The 22,084-nt window shown below is 42.0% G+C and overlaps 1 protein-coding gene across 1 annotated transcript in view; it reads left to right on the top strand.

The window, feature by feature from the left end:
- Positions 1 to 22,084, top strand: part of pcdh11 (protocadherin 11) — a 172,099-nt gene that overhangs the window by 45,158 nt on the left and 104,857 nt on the right. Inside the window, exon 4 of the mRNA XM_050043012.1 lies at positions 17,008 to 17,067. Within this exon, the coding sequence (XP_049898969.1) occupies positions 17,008 to 17,067 (60 nt within the window). The remainder of the gene's footprint in view (positions 1 to 17,007; positions 17,068 to 22,084) is intronic.

Genomic DNA, 22,084 nt, shown 5'->3' with positions numbered 1-22,084 from the left:
TTTGTTGTGTCATCCTTAGAAATAGACATTTGCCCAAACAACTGACAGCAACACTTTTTATTATGCAAATAGGCAGGTAGGAGTTTGCGTTCTTCTCAGCGTAGGGTAGCACCGGTTTCACATCCGGTTACAGGTGGAGGGAAAGTGATGTACTGGGTGAATGAGATTACCACTTCCAAAATTTGATTTCCACAGTTCCTGCTGACCTAAAAACTGAAATGATGTAATTTAAAGTCGTTGGCCTTCTGTCAGTTCGCTGAAATATGAACACCTCAGCTCCAATACAACTCATTCAAAACAGCAAACCTGAGACGCATCTGAAATGATATCGAACCAGGCCTCTCTAATCCATCCACATTTGTTCCCATGCTCTGTATGTATTGTTTTGGGCGCTGTCTGAACTGTTTATCTTTTCATTTTACTAGACATTGCAGAGGTGAAATGTTTATGTAATTTAACTATACGTGTCACCTCCTATTTCAGTAATAGCTGATTTGAATCGTATCCCTTCAGTTTGAGCAACATGTCACATTAAAACTTAATTAACTCTCCATCTACCGCACAAAGGTGGATGCAGAGTGATGTGAGTCGAATGCCAATAACGCACAGTGGGGAGAGCTTTGCAGAGCGCCGCATGCTAAAATCACACTAATTTAAATAATTGACATTATACATGCTGTGTTGAATAAATAATTAAATAAATAAATAACACCTCCGGATCATAGCTTGGGTTTCTCATTAGGAGGCAAGCTGTGCAACTTCGTGCTCAGGAATGACAGTCAAGTGAAGCAATTGCAATAATTACAGCAGCAAGAAAGGAGCGTGCGTGCGCGTTGGGAGGGGTGGGGGCTTAACGGAAAGCAATGAGGAGGGAGGCGCTGACTGTCTACAGGTGCCTCTGATTAAGGGTAATCTGGGCAGCCCTCCCCTTTCTTATCTCTGCAATGAGCCCTGTTGCCTCTGGGTGCCTCGAGCTCCGTGGCTGCCTGGCGTAATGAGCTCCACAGCCACACAGTGGATGCCCCGCAGGACAGTCCCTACAGAGCCATAATGAGCACTCCAGTGTACCAATTCGTGCTCCCCACCAAGGGGCCCCCCAAGCCTGCCTCCCTTCAGACATGGGTGGGCACGGCTCGTTCGGCCAAACCTTCCGGAGCCACCCTCTACTTCAACTCCCCCTTCTGAGGTAGTGGCATCCCCTCTGGGTTCAGTGTGATGTCCCTGCGTGTGTGGTAGGAGGGATGGCCCGGAGCCCAGGCTTGGCATCAATCACTTTACATCGAGAGTGAGGCGAAAGGCAGAGGCGGCGATAGGGATTGAGTTGCAGCAAAGATAGAGGGGAGGCACGGGACACTGGGATGGAGTGCCGGGTGAAGAGCGAGGACAGCTGAAGTAGCCGGGGATGGAAAAAAAGAAAAGGTAAATGACGGTAGAGGGATGGAGAGGGTGAGGTAACTGACAGATGGAGTGAGTTTGAGAGAGGCAACGAAAGATAAATTGTATGAGAGAGGGGTGGAGAGAGTGAGGAGTATGTGGGTATAATGAGGTCTATGGAGGAGGGTGAGTAAGGGGGGGTGGATAGGGGGGAGTCAGAGTCCAAGGTTAGGAAAGATAGTCAGAGAGAGAGAGAGAGAGAGAGAGAGAGAGAGAGAGAGAGAGAGAGAGAGAGAGAGCTCTTTTGCCAAACAGCGGTCCCTCTGTTGGTGCTGGGGTGGATCTGTGTGTTTAAGAAACTGCACTGCTGTGCTTTTGCTCTCTTAAACAACCAGGAGGTGGGTGAGAGGATCGACGGGCCTGACCACAGAGCAGGGCTTTGAAGCTGCCTCACGCTGAGAGAAACTGTATTGGATTTAGAGAGACTGCCTTTCAAAAAAGAAAAAAGAGGAGAATGAAAGACAAAAAAAAAAAAGAAATAGCAAAAAAAAATAAAGAAATAAAGACGGAAAATCAAAGGGAGAGAAAAGAAACATACATAATTTAAATACAATATATAATTTATAATAAATCATCTTGACATGCCTCATACATGTGCTTTTTGCTCATCTATATTTATCTCTATTTGACAGATTAGCATAACAATTAACATTTTCCACGAGCCCGTATGCAGATAGCGAGATGGCAATCACGAACATGGTGTAGCATTCATTAGGATTAGGATTGTGGTCATGAGCGATTTCCGTGGTTTAGAAATGATTCCATCTGTTTCTCGCATTGGTTTGTCTTTTGCATTAGAAAGGGAAAACATTAAGCGGCGTGTCTTCAGTCGTATGTTTGCCCGCGTTTTGCATTTGTGGATGTGTTTCTCTGTGTGAAACGCCTGCGCATGTGTGTGTGTGTGTGTGTGTGTGTGTGTGTGTGTGTGTGTGTGTGCCTTCTTAGACTCTTGTGAAGTCCAGGAGTAAAAAGGCACTCATCATCTTTCATCTGTGCTGCATTTATTCTACAGTAGCACTGCAGCAGCTGTTGCAGCCATATTTTTGTTGCCTTCTTTCCCCTCCCCTATGAAAACGTTGTAAACTAAACTCAAATCTCATGCCTCTTCAATGGCAGGTAGTCAGATCACTAGTTGCACCTACTGGCATCTGAAAAGAATACATTTTCAGTTTCTAAAGAAATACACTTGGGGATGGAGTAAGAGCGCAATATTATATACTGATACACAATAGATACAGTAAAATGAGAAAGTTTTTGCACTACAATAGCTACATCTGTATCAGAGAGGATTAGCATGGTGGGTAGGATTGAGCAGTGTGTCTTATTTTAATTGCTGTGTATTTTAAATAACTTCCCATTGCTCTTCTTCTTGAATAGAACCTCTGCGGGGCCAAAAACTGTCTTTTCAGAAAATGGTTCCATCTGGGAATAAGGATTACATTATTATTATTATTATCTTGTGAGGGATTAAGGATTTGTCTCAACCAGTGAGTGTTGCCCTGCAAAATACAAGTAAATCACAACACAGTGTCACAAAGTCTATTGTTCAGATCCTGAAAAATATATGAGGAAAAAAAAAACATTAAATCCTGAAAAGGAGAGGTTTTTACATCCATGAACAAGGGCAGTGTGCTGTTCTAATGACGTGGCGTGTTCAGCTACAGCTCCAGTAACAGTTCTCTGAAGAAAATATTAAAATCACAAAACTGCATTTAGGCTCCGTTTTAGTTCACAGATTAATAAATTCAGGAAGTTCCGAGCTGGTTACCGAAAAGCTTTCTGACATTTTGTTTCCACTATCATCCCTTTTTTTAAAAAAAAATTATGATACATCAGCACCTATTATCTCACTGTCATGAGCGTGAGAAAGGGCACAGAACACCGAGCGGAGAGCACTGACCCTGCATCTCACAGAAAGGAGGAAAATGTATAAATGTTAACACGCTGTATAATCAGTACAAAGAGCTAAACCCTGCCTCTGTGTTTTATACCGAGGGCTTCTAAAATGTACACAAAATTGGTATCATTACTTGTTTTCACGTGTCACTTGGCTTCAGTGCAACATAAACAGAGAGGACACCGTAACAAAGCACTGCCCACAGCCACAATTGACCTTTGGGGTTCTGATCCCTTAATGTGTTTCTCTGTGTTGGTGCTGATAAAGCCTTCCTTCGCCGCTGTCCAAATCTATAAAGCTTTTTCCAAAGATGCTGGTAATGCGGAGTGAGAGACACAAATATCCTCCCCATTCCATGGTCATAACCTCTGCCTCCACCATCGATAGCTCTAATAGGTGTTTAGAAGGCCTTGTATGTGCCTCTGTTTGATAGCCCGCTGATGGTTCGGCATGTCATTCAGAGAGTTTGTGTAGAGGAGGCGGGGCGGAAATCCTGACCACAATTTGTAGAGATGTCCATCGAGGTCTGGAGTGCACAACTTGAACATGTATTCGAAAACAATCTCTTTTGAATTTGTAACACTGTAGATTTGCATAATTCATGTGTGTCCACCTGAAACACAGGGAAAAAATAGATTAGCAATTCAATTCGTGATCATAACTCCCCAGTTATTATTGTGTTAGAAACAAATGCAGGGATTGACAGCGCGGCCTGGAGGGCTACTGGTTATAGATTGATCCCTGTGCAGCACCAGTTATTGACCTCGTCTTAAAGACAGTATTTCATTCTAAATAACTGCACTCTGAGTTTACTTGTCTTACTATATCTCACAAAAGCTTTCCTTAGCTGTGTAATAGTAAAAGCCGTTACACACCAAGCACAGATACTGATATAAAAGCTGATTTTGATAGTTCTCGTGTGGGCTGGCACACCCCTGTGTAACACAAATAGTCAGACGGACCTCGATTTCAGCCAATTTCCACCTACGGAGATTTCTGTCCAATGAAATCCTTTGTTCCAACTGATGTCATACTTCCAGGTCATAGCTAACTTACTGCCAAATGTCCTATCAATATAGTTTGTGCTTCAGCTGGGAAATGATGAAGATGTTAATGTAGCTGATACGCACTTGTTAGCATCAAGTTGGAGTTATACTTGTGCGTCAGCTCAGTTCAGAACCTACACCATAAAACATTAAAAGCGGCTTAATAGAGACAATTTCAAACACAAGTACACAAATCTGCTTCACTACAACTTGCAGCATTCACAGACAAAGCATTTGTTTTTTGCTGGACACGTTTTCCCCACAAATACAACATGCTAATGTTTTTAGCACAAGCCTATGGCATTTTACATTGTATGAATTAGCCTTGCAGCTAGCAGACTTTTCCTCAGCTCATATGAAGCCAGGGACAACAGCAACATTTAACAAAGGTAACGTTACAAAATTCGGCTCCATTACAACTCACAAGGTTCACCAACAAAACAACTGTGTTATACTAAACACGTTTTCCAGACAAATACAACATGCTAACGTTATTAGCACAAGCCTATGGCATTTCACACTGTATAAATTAGCCTAGCAAGAAAGACTGTAACAGACAGCCAATGTTATTTTTCTTATTACTATTCATTCATTCATTTTCCATTATCGCTTCATGTTAGGGGTCGCAGAGAGGCTGGAGTGTATCCCAGCTGACATTGGGCGAGGGGCGGGGTACACCCTGGACAGGTCACCAGACTATCACAAGGCTGACACATAGAGACAGTCAACCATCTACGCTCATATTCACACCTACAGCCAATTTATAGTCACCTATTAACCTGCATGTCTTTGGACTGTGGGAGGAAGCCGGAGCACCCAGAGAAAACCCACACTGACATGGACTCCACACAGAAGGGCTCACCACCCCGGGGTTAGAACTGGGAACCCTCTTGCTGTGAGGCTACAATGCTAACCACTGCCCCACTGTGCCGCCTTATCGTTATTCGAAGTCGTCATTTGTTAAAGGATTGTGAATATAAATCATAAACACATTTGTAGTATCTGTATTTTGGTAGGGGGAGATTGAGGCTCAGTCTTGGTTTGGCTTGTAGAAAATGTAATAACTGAGTTGAAGAGACTGGTATGAAGTATTCTTTGTTAGATATCAATGTCACGTTATGGAGTGAATAGAAGATGATTTTGTTCTGGAAATTACATTTTAGAAAAGTGAGGGTCATATTATATTAAAACTGGACATGTGTATTCACAAAGCAGACATTCTCCTGTTGGAGTACCCAACTAAAAGGCTGAACCCGCTGGTTAGTGCTTATTCAATATGAGATGGTAAAATGGAATTTAAAAAGACACGTAAGCTAATGTTGCACTTTGAAATGATTAGATGTTTTTTATTCAATGGAAGAAATGCGATGTGGTTATTTATGACAGTTCTTTTTTCATTGGTTCATTTGATTTGTATTTAAATGTGATGTTTATAAAGGTTTATATAATTGCATTGCTTTCCAGAGCAAAAGCTCGCTAACTGGGACACTCTGAGTGATATGAATACAAAACACTAATGGTTACTTTTAGAAATGGCATCAATCTTACCCAGATAACTTATCTTAAGTGTTGCTTAAATGCATTCTTTTACTCAGAAAGAGCACTGGGATTCATAATATTAGCTACCTACTGTCTTACTCCTCTGCCTTTTGCACTGGGCTTCAGCAGCCTACTGCTGCTTGGCCAGGAAAATTCTCCACTGAGGTTTAACACAACCAATGAGATTATTTCTGCTTGCATAGCAGCTCTGTCTCTGAAAAATGTTTGTATAGCTTAAAACCCAATCTGCCTACATGTCCTGGTTCATGTGTGGCCGTAACTCCCCAGACTGGGGGTTTGGTTGAGGCGTCTCTGCCTGCTAGTAGTGTGGAACACATGCCTGGCACAACCAGTGTCATGGGGGGAATGGCACACAGCTGGTTTGATTGGGGCTCTGGCCTTAATCGCCCATGTCTCTGCCATCAGTGCTCAAGGAGCAGTCACACACATGTTAACTGTGCTCATACAAGGGAAACTGATTGGAGCCTTCCAGATTCATTCCCAATCAAATACTGAATCACGCTCAGACAGATAAAAGGCCGGTGTTGCTCTGCGAGATGGGTATCAGTGTCTAACGAGAAAGCTCGGGCTAGGCATTCAACAAGCTACTTCAAGTCTCAATTCTCATGCAGACGAATGAAGGGGTCTATTTTCAGAGAGACGATTGTTGGGCGCAGAATGGGGGGTGACAGTCTACGCGCTAAAGATAAATACGTCTGCTTGGGTGAAAATGCATTAGCCATGCATAGTTTAATCCCAAGCACGGCTGCAGAGGGCTGCAACATAAAAGCACAGGGGTCTGAGAGGTCGGCGTCGAGCACCTCCGCAGAGAGCACAGTAGACTGCTCATGAAAAACCGGCGGCTTCTCTGTAATTTCACCAACAAAAGATGATTAGCATACGTTTTCCAAATTCACATCCAAATAGGGTTACATTCTTTTGTTCTTCCAGCGTCACTGTTTTGTCTCACCTAAATCAAAAGCTACTGAGATATTTATCATTCCTGACCCCCTTTCCTCAAAAAGGCAGTGGAATGAGGAGAGTGGGTTTGCTAATGCACGGCACACACACGGTGTAATTTCACTTGATCAGATGGCATTTATATTCATTTATCAAAATGAAGTTTTGCCTGACCGTGAGAAGCAGTCAATAACAATATGTAGCTAATGTAATTTTGAATACACTTAATGCTCTGCTCACCCGACTAGAGAGAGAACTGCGGTAGTAAATTGGTTGACTGTTGCTGATAAGCTTAACAGCAAAGCAGCATCCAAGCATTTGAATGAGGGCATTAATAGTTGCTTAAAACAGGCATAATGAAGTGATGACGACGGTGTTGTGTTGCCTCTTGCTCTTGAGAAGAAGGTCTGCCAGTGGAGGGAAACGGTGTCTGACTTCTAAAGGACATCAGCAGAGAAGTAGTAGGTCATCAGAACTGAGCAAATACTATAATTGTGAACCTTAAAAAAAGAAAACAGGAAAAAAGCTCAGCCTCATTTCAGGATAATTGTGCCTTTATATAAAAAAGCAGCTTCACACACTCTCATGCATGCACACACTGATATATCCAGTCATGCACAAACATATGAACGCGTACACACACGCAGACCTCTCTTAATCTTTCTGACACACACACGTGCATGCTCATGCACACTTGCGCACAAAAATACACAAGCGCAGTGCACAAACACAAAGCAAATGTCCTCGCAAAGTAGATGAGCTCCACTCTGTGTCGAATTGAAAGCATCTGCAAAGCCAGTTCCTCTCGGCCGTGGAGGCGTGCATCAGCCGGCAGAAGCGCCTGCTTGGTGTCCCAGGGTGGCTCGCGTAACACTTGGCCTGCTCCCTAGCCACTGCCTGGATCAGAGAGGCCCACTGCTATCATCTAGGCGCTGGCAGCAGAGAGGCTAGGCTTAGAATGACAAATTGGTTAGAGGGAGTGAGTGACGAGAGCAGGCCAAGAAATATACTTTGAAGAGAGAAATGCATTCCGGGTTGTGACAAGCATGCCACATTATATGGTCAAGTGTACAAGTCTGACTCCCTCCATGTGGATTGATCCGGATCCCAAAGACACTTAAATGAGGCGAGGCTCTCTCATCAAGACAATGCCAAAGTATTTATCTTAGAAAGTCACCCAAAATATTACTGGATTAGAGAGCTTTTCAGCACACAGTCTCTCGTCTCGTGGCCTCAATTTGTATCAAACTGCCCCTCCTCTCCAAACTATCTGAGTGACGACGATTTTGTAGTGTTTGCCTGTTAGCTCGTGTTTTAGACAACATCAGTGTTGTAATGTTCACAAATTTCCAAACACACATATAATTATATCCAACTTAATCCGAGGAGACCTCTCCCCTTATAAACCGCAAAATTTACATAACTCACTCAAGACTCAAGACAATTTCAAATAATAATCAGCAAGAATTCATGTTGCTTGTATAATACCATGCTAATATGATTCTCACTGATGAATTATTGATTCAGAATGTATTACTTAATTCACTATTTCAACAAACTGATCATATCCAGATGAATTTTTCCCTCATCATGATCTGAGGTTACAGCCAAAGAATGCTGCTCTGAAGAAAGGCTTTTTGACTGAAACATATTAAAGAAATACAACGTTTAATAAATGTTTTTTGTTTAGTATTGAGGTCAAACTTAAACTTTAGTACGAGTGCCAGCAGTTGATAGAAGAATATGATTGCATTACACAAACCACAACCACATTTCTAAAGTGATAATATATAACCTGACTTTTCTCATCGGGAGGTGGAGGGGAAGGTCGATGGCGTGACACTTAGGCAAAATGTACCAAGTTGCAGACCACTGTTGGAATTCAAGAACACTAGTTGTTTGTTGCCAACCAACACATTCTCACTCCGACCTCCAAACATATCAACGTTTGGTCATGGACTTTCCACAACAAGATACGACTTGCAAAGTACCCTGGGTGCGTTTGTTGTTGACGTGTCAAGTTCTGCCTGGTACATGCATTGTCACCTTTCAAAATACACCTTTATATTCACAGGAATTTTACAGTTTGCATACAGTCTCTCTCAAAATAAATGCACTACGTCAGTACAACACCACAAATTGTTCCTTGAACAACAAATACACATGGTTACATTTAGCCAACAGATGCACATGGTTGGGTGTAGGGAAAAACAACAGGATTTGGCTTTATAATCTAACAGGAAGTGAACACTGGGCTCCCAGGTGAAAGTCAGTGGTTGTTGGTTGTTGTGGTGGTTGTTGTTACATTTAGCCAAAGTCAGTGGTTGTTGGACCCATCCACCACCCTTCCTTCCCACCCTACTTGGACTTCTGCCACCCTAACTATCATTGTTGTCCAGCCGTGTTTTCCTCTGAAAACTATATCATAAACTACATCATCATCAGCGTATTGTGCCGATGTGAATGGACGGCTTTTTTCGTCGCCGTCTGACACCAGAAGTCACTGCCCCAGCGCCAGTATTCGACAACTTCAGAGTGAGACCAGGTTGTGCCAACATTTTGCAACGTTTCCAACAGTGTTTGTGACGCCGAAACCTGGGTGTTTTTTACCGGCTCGTCCCTGCTTGTCTCGCGCCTTTTGTGTCACCAAACATGGGTGTTTTAAGCCAAAACATAATCTTTTCCTGCCTAGAGGGGCGGCTGTGGCTCAGAGGTAGAGCAGGTCATCCATAAATCAGAAGATTGACACTTCAAAGTATCAAAGTATTGAAGCATGTCGAAGTATCCTTGGGAAAGACACTGAACCCCAAATTGGTCCTGGTTCTATCAGTGTGGGAGTGTGTGTGAATGGTATTGAATGGAAGTGGCACCATGTACAGCAGCCTCAGGCACCACTGTGTGAATGTGTGTGTGAATGGGTGAATGTGACATGTAGTGTTGCATTGCTTTAAGTGGTTAGAAGACTAGAAAAGCATTATATAACTACAGTCCATTTACCATAACCAAGTGATTGTTGTGCCGAAACCTAAGCACAACTTTACCACAGCCTTGTTAAGAAACGTAAAGTTTCAAGGTATTTGCTATAACATAAAGTACAAATGTAAGGTATCCATGGTTTGCAATAACCTACAATTGTTTTTCTGGTGATTGGGTTGAGAGTGCATACAAGGTGGAGACATGTGGGGTCAAATATAGTATGTCTTTTAAAAAAAAAAGACTGTGCACTGTAACTGACAGCATGGAGTCGAAATAGAAAAGCTTGAAATGAAAACAAAATACAGACTCTGTGTGACCTGATTTTGTTTTTTTTAAAGACATCATGGGCACAGATACACAAACCTTTGTTGAGCCAATAAATATGCCCTGCATGTATTGTGGTACACAGCGAGCTCTGTTGCTCAATTTAAAAACAGTATCAGCCTGTGCCTTTTCTGTAGGTATCAGGTTTGTGGAAACTCAGTGTCCTAATGCAAAGTCATAGCAGTTGTATAGGCAGTAAAAACAATATTAAGCTTCCTCGACATATTTTAGATTATCATAAACCCACATGGTATGAAATCCTGTTCTAGTTAATCCACAGCAATATTGCACTTGTCAAAACAATCCATGGTTGCAGAGACTGTTCAGAATCACAGGGAGGGAGAATAAAAAGGAAACGCTACATCTCTAGTGAATGAGGACTGGTGATGGAGTGAATTGTGACTGACTGCACTGGATTCCAGTCCACCTGAGGAGAATAAAATGTACTGGATATTTTGCATAAAATATATTCATACTGGAAATCATGAATCCAAAATGGCCTCTGCAGTTTAAATCTGATTTGAGTGTATCAAAATTTATGTATTCCAACTATAATAATCAAAAAAAACTCTGCATTACCACATTTTTAGTCATGCTCATTTGGATGACTGACTGATTTACTAGTTTGTGGTTCTGCTGTATTAAGAGTGAGTTTGTACTAAACACAGCAGCTTTGTAGGTTGTAATTACATTGTTTTTCTGCAGGCTTGTTGGCACCTTGGTCAAAGGCAAGCTCCTGTGTGCCTCTAGGACTCCCTCTCATGTAAATTAGGCCCTCTTTCCTTGCCAAAGCAATCATGACATTGCACTGGTGCAATGCTAGGTCTGCAAATAAGCCATGTCAGAAGCACACACACACAAGACGCCGGATGTAACCCTCTTGAATTCCCTCTCTGAGCAAACCGCACAGCCGTACCAGTTGGCATCTCTAGAATTTGGTTTGAAGTTGTAGAGTATTTTACTTTTGTTGTCAAATTGCTTTGCAAATGAGGCCCACCCTGGCACAATTTCAAAGAGCTTGTGCTATATGTGCAGCTTCCTTCAGGCACCAGTTTCTGAACCTTCATCATTCTGTATGCATATGCGCAGTACTGCGCTAAGCTCACAAGGAAGACTAGATAAACATGCCAAGCTGGGACGAAGATGGAAGGCAGCATGCTTATGTCTTGTCAGCCTGTCTGTATGTTGTTTCTGTGTTCCTCAACTTGACTGACATGGTCTATCTAATAACATGGCAGGTAGACAGTATGAAAGCCTTGTAGGTTTTTACCCATTAAAATGATATTCAATCATTTTTTGATGGGCTTTTTTTGCCCCGAAACCACGCCTTATAATGATTTTAGGTTCGAGCGCCATTCACATTGAAACGTTCTGTTGCTTGAAGCCACATCAAAATAATTGTTTTGATATGTCCCGTTTTTGTCTTGGCAATGACATTAATAGGGGTTGATTGTACAATGAGGATAAAGAAAATTTTTTGAGGTATGCTGACTAAATTTGAGCCATGGATCCCCTGGCTCACAGTTATAGGGTTTTAGTCTGGGCATCATGGAAAAGGCACTGCTTTGCAATACAAGTGTTGCACATATTGCATGTCCCTTTGATTGCATGTCCAAGTCAGCCACTAAATAATAATAATGCAGGGATTGAAACACTGCATAATAGCCCAAGGCTCAGAAATTGCTAATGAACAGCAGCGGGGTGCAGTTGGGGGTGCGGTGGGGGGTTGAGGCATCTGAAACCTTACTTCCTGTTTCAAAGGCATATAATCCATGGTCGCTTTCTTTATACTCAAAACATCTGTGTCATTGCCTCAAAAGGGAGGGGAAACATTAAATGTATGAGTGGTTCAATATGTAGTGAGAAAAATGAGGCTCTGTGAAAACAATTTTGGGCTAAAATAAATATGCATCTTGTTCTTCTTACATGTCATAAACGTGTTAATCAAACTTCAACACAAGGCAGCTTTATCTTGCATAGCACTTGCGTTGTATGCTTGTTACACTCTCTTCTTTCACTGCCTGTCAAGAGGTCTTCTCACACTGCAGAGAACCATCAAGCAAAGGGAAATCCATGGAGAGGGATAGAGACAGAAGGCAAGAAAAAGAGAATATATTTGGTGCTATGTGCTGCAGATCAAAAACATGGCAGTCACATGATCAAAGGCATTTGATAATCCTTGAACTACATTGCTCCTTTAATCCTAGTGAGAGAACTATATTTTATTGGGAGGAGAGGGAGGGGGGGAAACAATGTTGGGGTGGCAAACAGAGTTAGAAAAGCAGTAACTAGCTGCTGGAAACGCAGTTTACTAAATGCAGCATGGCACTTTTTTTGAGGGAGCCGGGGAGGACGACTGCATAAAGCATCCTTGTGTGTGTGGAGAATGGAGGCTGAGCTGATGGGGCTAGAAACACAAATGTGCCACAAGTCCCTGTCCACTCAGCACTGAATAGTGCTCTTGTTTTTTTCATGGGGTTTGTAAGGGAAGTTGGCTTGTTGAATGTGACCAGACTGCTATATACTCATCCCAGTCGCCAGAATAAAATGTTGGCATTGTACATAACTGCAAACCACAAATACATTACATTTCTGTGTTTCAAACATATCATATCAACGTTTTTAACGAGGTTTAGTTCTGGCTACATGTATTTGTGATGAATTTGTTATCTGGAGGTGGAGGGGATGGTGGATGGCACGAGACCTAGGCGAGATGGCTGCCAAGCTGCAGGCCACTGTTTGGGACGGACAAACAACAAAACTGGTCACTTTTTAGCAACACATCACTGCATTCCCAGCTGTGATTGTGGCACCAAAACCTGGTGTTTTCAGCCAAAACATTATATTTTCATATCAATAACCAAGTGGGTTTTATGCCTCAATTTAACCACACATTAACCACAGTGACATTTAAAAGTAAACAAAAGGTTAAGTTTCAAATGTCCGCAACATAACAATGTACAAATGTTGCATATCCGTGGTTTGCCAACATTTATTCTTGCGTTAGGGTTGACGTACCACATCTGGCACATAGACACAGAGAGGAAGATGGGTAGCAAGGTTTGAGTTAATTTTCATTTCAAGCAAGATGGCTTGAGTTACTTTTTGGTTAGTTCTGCGTTGGACTGGAGATGCACCTAAATATGAATTATATCAGTCTAGCCTCATATAACAGTTTGTATAATATCTAATAAAATAGCACCCCACGAATGATGTTATGTACGAAATGTAAAGTTAACGTTCTCAATGTAGCTTTAGAAAAAGAAAAACAACCGAAAAATAACTTAAAGGTCACTTAGTTTCATGCAGTTCTGAACTACAGTCTCCTGGGGGAAAGTCCTGTGTTGTTTGACCAATCCATCAATCCAGACAATACACGAATTACTGGCTCATGATTATGATAGAGTTATTTATGAATTGTGGTGCATTGCATTTCGTAGATACCGTAAAACTTCAATTAATAGCCCGGGCTATTATTTGCTTAAATTACTGACACAAACTGCCTATATTTGAGACAGGCCTTTAATTCCTTTCACACAAAACTGTTGCTAAGCAAAGATGGGAAATACAATCAAATTATTTATTCAAACCAGTTTGAACGTTACTTGTTTTAAATTAGGCCTCAGATAATATCAATTCTGAATCATTTATTTGATTCTAGTGCAGACAGACAGTGCATCAGAAAGAGTTATGACACCAGAGGATTATGGCACCCAGCATACCCACTTTATCCTGTTTAAAACAATACTCACAACTTGGATTCATTTTTATGAAGAAACCTTCATTGAGGACCCTTACAGACTAAAGGAACACGAATAACTTACAGGGTAATCGAGGAATGGGCACATAATTTTAACTAGCCAACAACCCGGTTTTATATATCCGAAGAACATCTAATTGTCAAACTTTGTAGCCACACCAGGCTAGTAAAAGGGACAGGGCATTTAATTGGGACTAGATTTTTAACTGAAGTTTTACGATATACATATGAACACTGCATGATAACAGCCTGGTTATAAAGTACAAAATATTACACTTAGACAAGTTTGTAGGTTATAATGGTTCTTAAGTGAGGGTAAGAATTATGCTGAAGTAAAAACAAGCCCACGTACAGCAGGAAGGCTCCTTGCTAATTCAGCATGTCTCCAAGAAATCAGACAAAGAAACATCATGTTTCAGTTATCTTTCCGTTTCCTCGGAAAATAAATGTTGTTGTATATCATAGCATTGTGCTCTCTGGGCCTCATCAAATTACAATAACCACCCCAAGCGCTCTGAAAAGACAAAAACATCAATATATGGTGTAATCCAAGGCCCTCTGTTGCAAGCCTTGTCAATAGTGTTTCCCTATCAGATGCAAAATGTTCCAGACCAAAGGTGAGTTGAAAAATGACAGTAGTATTTTTTTCCCCCTTTCTTTCCTTTTCTATTTATGCTTTACATGATCATCATCGCATTTGTGGTTCCTGTAAAAACATGGAATGTGAGTTATCGCTCACGAAGCTGCGTGCTTTCTGCACCGATGAAAAATTAATGATTAATAATTACCTTTAACATGTGTGCGTTATACACTGGGGCTGTGTGACAAAGGAACATGGCGTAAATGAAAAGTGATGTTTGCTCTGCTCAGAGAATAAAATGAGATTGTAATGGGGGAAAAAAAATCCGCCAAAAAATAAAACAACAGTGATTATAGCCTGGGGAGATCTTGCTTTGTGTTTGTGTTTGTGTGTGTGTCCAAGAAAGGAAAGAGGATTTAGATTATCTATGGTTGGTATCAAGCTTGAACAGCCTCCTTTATTCATATGAACCAAAGCGCTGGATCCAGGCAGGAGTTTTTAGCAACACATTATATTTGTATTTAGTAAATATTGCTTCTTCCACATCAGTTGTGCTTTCAAATTAAAGTGGTTGATGAAGATAGAATAGAATTCCTGTTGTTTGCAATTTTAAACAGACTTTAAATGAATCTCTAAATTTTCTGCTTGGTTAATTTAGCATATTTAGCTTCTGATTTTGTACACTGATTACACAGAATATTTTGACCTTTGCTTTTTTAGTAGCACATCAGACTGTTCTAGGGAGTTATAACATTTGCACTCAGCAGCACGGTGGTTAGCATTGTCGCCTCACAGCAAGAGGGTTCCTGGTTTGAACCCAGCGAGGGTTTTCTCCATGTACTCCGTCTTCCTCCCACAGTCCAAAGACATGCAGGTTAATTGGTGACTCTGAATTTCCCGTAGGTGTGAAGTGAGTGTGAATGGTTGTCTCTCTCTCTACTGTATGTGCCAGCCCTGTGATAGTCTGGCGACCTGTCCAGGGTGTACCCCGCCTCTTGCCCATTGTCATCTAGGATAGGCTCCAGGACCCCCGCAACCCGCAACCCCTAACAGGATAAGCAGTTATAGGAGATGAAAGAATAAATGTTTGGGATGAGGTTTATTTAAGCTTTTCTATTTTCATTGTTGTTACACTTGATTAAGCGTCAATGACGGTGCAGGGCAGAATCATCTGCATATTGCAAAATCCGAGGGTCATGTAATAATTAATTTGACTGTCCTCGGTTTTTCATCCATCTCCATTTAAATCAGCCATGTGAAATATATCATAATAAGTCACAATCTCGGGGGCATTTCTTGGACTCAAGGTCATTCTGTTTTCCCCACTGGAAATTATACCATCTACATCCAGGCAACACATTTCCATTTCTTGCTCTCATCCCCAAAGAAAATGACTCGTGTTTATTTGTCACATCAATTAAGATATCATGGTTATATAGACTTCTCAATCTGTAGGGAAAATTTTGTCTGCTAATTCCATCATCCCGGCAAGACCCATTTATTCATTTATATTTCATGACGCAGTGTTTATGCTGCAGTGAAAGCCTGGCTGTGTTTTTTTTCTCCCACTCTCCCTCTCGCTCAGTTGCCTCGGTCAGTGAGGTGTTCTCCTTCTATGTTGCGATGAAATATAGATGTTAAGAGTCTGGAGAGTTGAGTGCCTCATCTGTCCTGGTGATACCATAAGGCAGCCATTAATAGTGTCAGGGAGCATCAGACGTACCACAGGCACATAATTGGATATGAGGGCATAACTGAAAGCACCTGCTTGGAAATCAACAGGGCCTTCCCGGGAGGCAGGCCCTTGGTAGATTCCCAAAGAAGTCTGCAGAGCCCATTCACTTCCCCGCTGGGTTTCGGCTCACCCATTGCTCTTTTCATTTCTCACTGAGGTCAGCCCAAGATGGCTCCTCGTTTCCTTTTTTTATGATGGCATTGTGAGTATGCAAATACTTTGGATCTTTGCATAATCACAAGCAGCGGGACCATCTGTTGTTGGCTTGTTGACTTACCTTGCGTCTGCTTTTTAATGGTGTTTTCTTGTATCTGAGTGATGCATTGGTGTATTAACAATGTGATAATCATTTAACCTCAAAAAATGCATTCAGGCGTGTATGAAAAAGTCTGAACATATGTTCAGCGAAATCTTCTGACAAAGAAGGATTTATAATCTTTGTGGAGGGATAGAAGGAAAGGGGGGAAACTGAAAAACAAAACAAAATACATCACCATACCCACTCACACGCCGTATGATAAGATGATATTGTCAAGATAAAGATTTAAAATACGACTGTCAACAAAAGCTCTGGTCTTGGATTAGTGGGCGGAAAAGACCTGCTTGTTGATTGAGAGTCGCTTAACCTCTCTAAAATATATTGCAAAAATGCTAATGGCGAGGACTGGGAAATAAGCTGCAACTTCTGTCACTGAAGATTTGCTGGGAGATGCCCTCCATTGAAAACATGTCCCTGATAATGTGTTTTTCTTGTAGAACCTGAGCCAGACACCGGAGAAGTCTTTTAACTCGCCGCCCCCCATTTGTCCTCATAAGGTAAGCTCCAGCTTGCTTTCAGGCAAGGACAAACAACATTATGGGAAATAATTGCAGATATTTTAAGCATTTAATGTTCTTATTAGATTTCGTTTGTGTGCCTAGTTACGTCTGTAAATTAGCTTTATATGGTGTCAGGACCCTTCTCGTGTTCTCACATAGCTGATGTTTCATTCACCATATGCCTTTTATGAGGCAATTCAAGGACAAGCATCTCTTTTCTGTTCCTGCTATTTCTTTCCCTCCGCATTCTGTCATGATTCACCATTTATATGACATGAGGCGAGAAGGGCAGATTTATTCAATGCTAATTAGTCCTGTACATGCACAGCCAAAGTCGTCACTTCACTCTGATGGTCTCAAGTCGTCTCCCCACACTGACTGGAGTAACTTTCCCCTTCAGTTCCCACTCCTGGTGCATGCCTCTTGCAAATGTGATAATGTGCTATGTAGTGAAATTCACACAATTTCAGTTCACTTAGCACCAAATGTGTCAAAAATGCCTGTGTCCTTTTCTGGATGAATGGCCGGTATGGTGGAGAGTGGCTTGTTGCAAGAGTGGACCTTGGTAAAAAGGAGCCCAATGGAGAGATGCTGTCTGACAGCCTGTCATCAACTGTTCAAAGCCTAACACTCCTCTACATCGCTAATGCACAGCTAGCTGTCTAAAACGACTTTAGTGGCATTGAAAGCTGCAGACGGTAGTAGGACAGTAAATAATAATAAAATATGATACGCCCCCCCCCGTCCCCCACCACCTCATGTCTGTCATTGGTAAATCACAGGGAAGGCAATCAACATTTGTTTGGAAGTCTGTCAGCGCAATTTAGCACTGTATGTCCTTCACTTAGACCTGTACGTCTCATATTTAGGTTGGTGTTGATGAGAAATTACAGTCTGACATAATTTAGCACAGGATGGGATGTTCCAGAAGTTTCAATACAGGAGCGCCTCTCTTCTGTAGAGTATGTCTGTCGGTTACTTCACGCCATCTCTTTCTCCGGCTCGCTCTCCTTCCATTTTCACACAGCTGATCAGGGCTGATGTAATGGGGGAACACCGTGGGTTTGCGGATCGTGTTATTCACGTTTTAGCTGTTAGCAGCGGAACATAATCTCCCTCTAGTCAGCTCACATTAGTCTCCATGATCCGCACCAACCCAATATGTGCAGCGAATGCAATGGGCCAGCTGGGCTAATTTAGTATGTCAGTCAGCTCGGGAGGCTGGTAAAACGAGTAAATGGCTGGATATGATTCATATGAAAAGAATATTCTGATTATAATGGCTCTCAGAATAGAATATCCTCTGTCTTTCTACACTTCTCTTCATCTGCATTGTGTGCATCCCCCAGATAGATAGTGAAATGAACAGAGGGCTTTTAAACTGACTGCTCTGTGATTATATTAAGAGTGTGAGAGCGAGGAAAGGGAGGGGAGGGAGGAGATCGGGTGCCCGAGCACTAAGTATATATAATTGCTTCTTGACACATTGGCCAAATTCTGCAGTGCCAGGATCTGAGCGAAGATGATTAACGGCTGTCCGAGTGGGTGGGCACTGCAGGTCGTTCGGGGCCTTTGGTTTCCATAGCGATCCTAGTCTAAAGGCCATATATTGCATACTGAAAATCCCAGAGGTCCGCACATTGTTAAACTACAATTATAACTCACATCGAGAGCATTGTCTGTCCACCGCAAACTCTCTTATTCATCCGCCAAGCGGCATGCTGCTTTTTCTTCTCCCCTCTCTCTCTCTTTTCCTTTATTTCCTCCTCTATTTTTCTTAAATGGTCTCCTCTAGCTGGCAAGAAGATAAAGAGTGAAAATCTTGCATTCTGTGAATAATTGATGAGTGGGCTCACCTCAGAGCATCATTACAGTACGGCAGTCAGGCTAAGAGGTGAGGGTAAGATCATATTTCTGACACTAGGCTTCAGGCGGTAGAAAATTGTGTCAGTTTTTCACAAGGTTTTCTTCTGAATCTACAGCATGAATAACAGTTTCTCATTACAGCACAACAGGAAAGAAATGAATTGTGAGGAGGGACGTGAGCACGCATACTGTACATGATCCCGTTCATAAACTGTGGAATCACATTTGGAGCACAGATGGTAAATAGAAACTTCTGAAATACGGCTGTTAAGATCACGCTGATGTTTGTGTTTGGCAGAATGTTATATAGTAAATTAGTAGTCATGAGTTCTGTAATGGGCGTAGGATTTGTTTCAACACTGGGGGGGGCACATATGAAACAAGAAGTTTGAGAGTCCTCGGCCAGAAATTTTGGAGCATTTAACACTTAATTTCCTGCATTTTGGTAAATTTAATGCAGCGATTTTTGCCTTTTCTGTCATGATCCTGGGTTTTTGTTTCCTTGTTTCATGTTATTTGTTCATGTTTAATCTGTTTCCTGTTTTATTTTGTAGATTCTCTCCTTGTGTGTCGTGTCTGGTTTTACTTCCTGTTTTTGTGTGTTTTCTTGCCTGGTTTCTGGCTGAATCCAAATGTCCGCACTTCACTGCACTTGCAGATGCGCAGACTTTGCGGGCACATTCCCAGGATGTCTGGGAGTGCTTAAGGCTGCCCAAAGCTACAGTTCATCCAGTCCACAAGGGGCCTCAAGCGAACATCACACTTCCAGAGAGTCCGTTTGGGGCGCAGACATCCGCAGACTTCACTGATTTAATAACCCACAGTTCATTGCAGTAGGGACGTGACGTGGGTTTTTCAACCGCGGAAAAAAAAAACATGAATGTGTAGAACAGTTATTGATGTTTTTTGGCCCATTAAAATGCTAATTGTGTAGGCCAGAAATAATACTCATCCAAATCACGATACAGAAATATGTATAAGTATAGGCTGTAGAGAGACTGAAAAGACATTTTATTATTGCAGCCTGTCAGGCTGTGCAGTGTAATAGGGTACAAAATTGGTCAAAAAACACAAAAGAAGGTCTTTTAATGTGAGTAATGCCCAATTTATAGAGTTATAGTCTTGTCCTTGTTTACAAACATTTTTGTTATTGAACATGTGCAGCCTGTTACATAGACATATATTAATACATTTTTGTTTAGTCACAAAAAATGGTTATACATGGGATTTATATCTTGATATCTGCAGGGACAGATGAGTCGGCACTGTTCATCAACTTATATTACCTATATGACATGTGAATATGACGGGAGCGTATCTATGTTTCCCGGGTTCTATGTTCCCCACTTAACCCTGCAAAAAAGGTTCTATGTTCCTCGCTTACACAAAAAAGATTCTATGTTTCCCAGGTTCTATGTTCCCCGCTCAACCAAAAAGGGTTCTATTTTCCCTGCTCAACCAAGTGGGAAACATAGAACCCTTTTTGGTTGAGCGGGGAACATAGAACCCGGGAAACATAGAACCCTTTTTGGGTGGTAAGCGGGGAACATAGAACCCAGGAAACATAGAACCTTTGTGGGTGGTAAGCGGGGAACATAGAACCTGGGAAACATAGAACCCGGGAAACAAAGAACCCTTTTTGGGTGGTAAGCGGGGAACATAGAACCCCGGAAACATAGAACCCTTTTTGGGTGGTAAGCAAGGAACATAGAACCTGGGAAACATAGAACCTTTTTGGGTGGTAAGCGGGGAACATAGAACCTGGGAAACATAGAACCCGGGAAACATAGAACCCTTTTTGGGTGGTAAGCAGGGAACATAGAACCTGGGAAACATAGAACCCGGGAAACATAGAACCCGGGAAACATAGAACCCTTTTTGGGTGGTAAGCGGGGAACATAGAACCTGGGAAACAAAGAACCCTTTTTGGGTGGTAAGCGGGGAACATAGAACCTGGGAAACATAGAACCCTTTTTGGGTGGTAAGTGGGGAACATAGAACCTGGGAAACATAGAACCCTTTTTAAGTGGTAAGTGGGGAACATAGAACCCGGGAAACATAGGGATGACCCCAATATACAGCAGCAATTGCTGAACATTTCCACAGCAACGAGTAAAACAGTCGAGAGCTGCAGTCTCTGCCTTGGCAGACTTTTTTTGTATATGTCTATTTTTTTTAATTAATTGCAAGACAAAAGACAGAACACTGACAAGACAAAACAGTGGATACAGGACAGAACAACTGACCACAGAGCAAGAGAGCAAAATGTCATTGGTTGTTTGGTATTATGTTTTATGTGTATGTGTGTGTGTGTGTGTGTTTGTGTGTGTGCATGTATAGCGTATAAGGCGTGTAAGAATGAAAGACAGGGAGAAAAGGCCGATTGTGGGCAGACAAAATAAATAAATAAATGAGATAACAGTAAATAACTATAATAATAGCTATTTAATAAGGTGTACACAAACATCACACATTCACACTGACCAAAAAACAAACAAAAAAAACCCACCCTCGCAGACTTAACGTGATGACAGTTAATACGTCACACTACGTACAACTGAAGTCCTCGAGGGCTCTGTCTGCAAGTCCAGAGGGTGGACGTTTGGATTCAGCCTCTGTCTCACCTGTCTCATTAGTCCTTCCCTGTTCCGAGAATCTTCCTTCACACCTGTTCTGTACTAGTCTCGGCTGCTCCGCCCTAGTGTTCCCGTCCACACCCTTGTTGTTAGCCAATCCCCATTTCCCTCCTTCTAGTCTGAGTGGGCGGAAGTTTGCTGCATAGATCAGCCTCTCATTCCCGCCCTACCACCTCCGGTTGTGTAGCAGTTTTCAACCGTTTTCAACACGTCCTTTACTAACTTTTGCGGTGTTTGATCTTGCGGGGATGTAGCCATTTTTTTGCCATGGTTCGCGTCCTGTAGGTGATATTTTTGGGGCGTGTTACACCATAACCTGTTTCCCCCGGCAATATTTTTGCAAGCGCACCGTTGCTGTGGCACCGCCCAGAACGATTGTGATTGGTTGAAAGAAATACAAGCAGATGGGGCGTTTTTTTCTCCAATCTTAAAGTGAGAGTCGGCCCAGCCAGACCTTTCTTTTCTTGAGAAAGGTCTGGTGAGCGAGACTACCCTCCTTCTTGTGATCAGTT

Source organism: Epinephelus moara, chromosome 4, assembly GCF_006386435.1.
Source record: "Epinephelus moara isolate mb chromosome 4, YSFRI_EMoa_1.0, whole genome shotgun sequence".
Classification (NCBI taxonomy): Eukaryota; Metazoa; Chordata; class Actinopteri; order Perciformes; family Serranidae; genus Epinephelus; species Epinephelus moara.
Note: the sequence above shows the minus strand (reverse complement) of the source record. Positions and strands in the feature narration are given on the sequence as shown.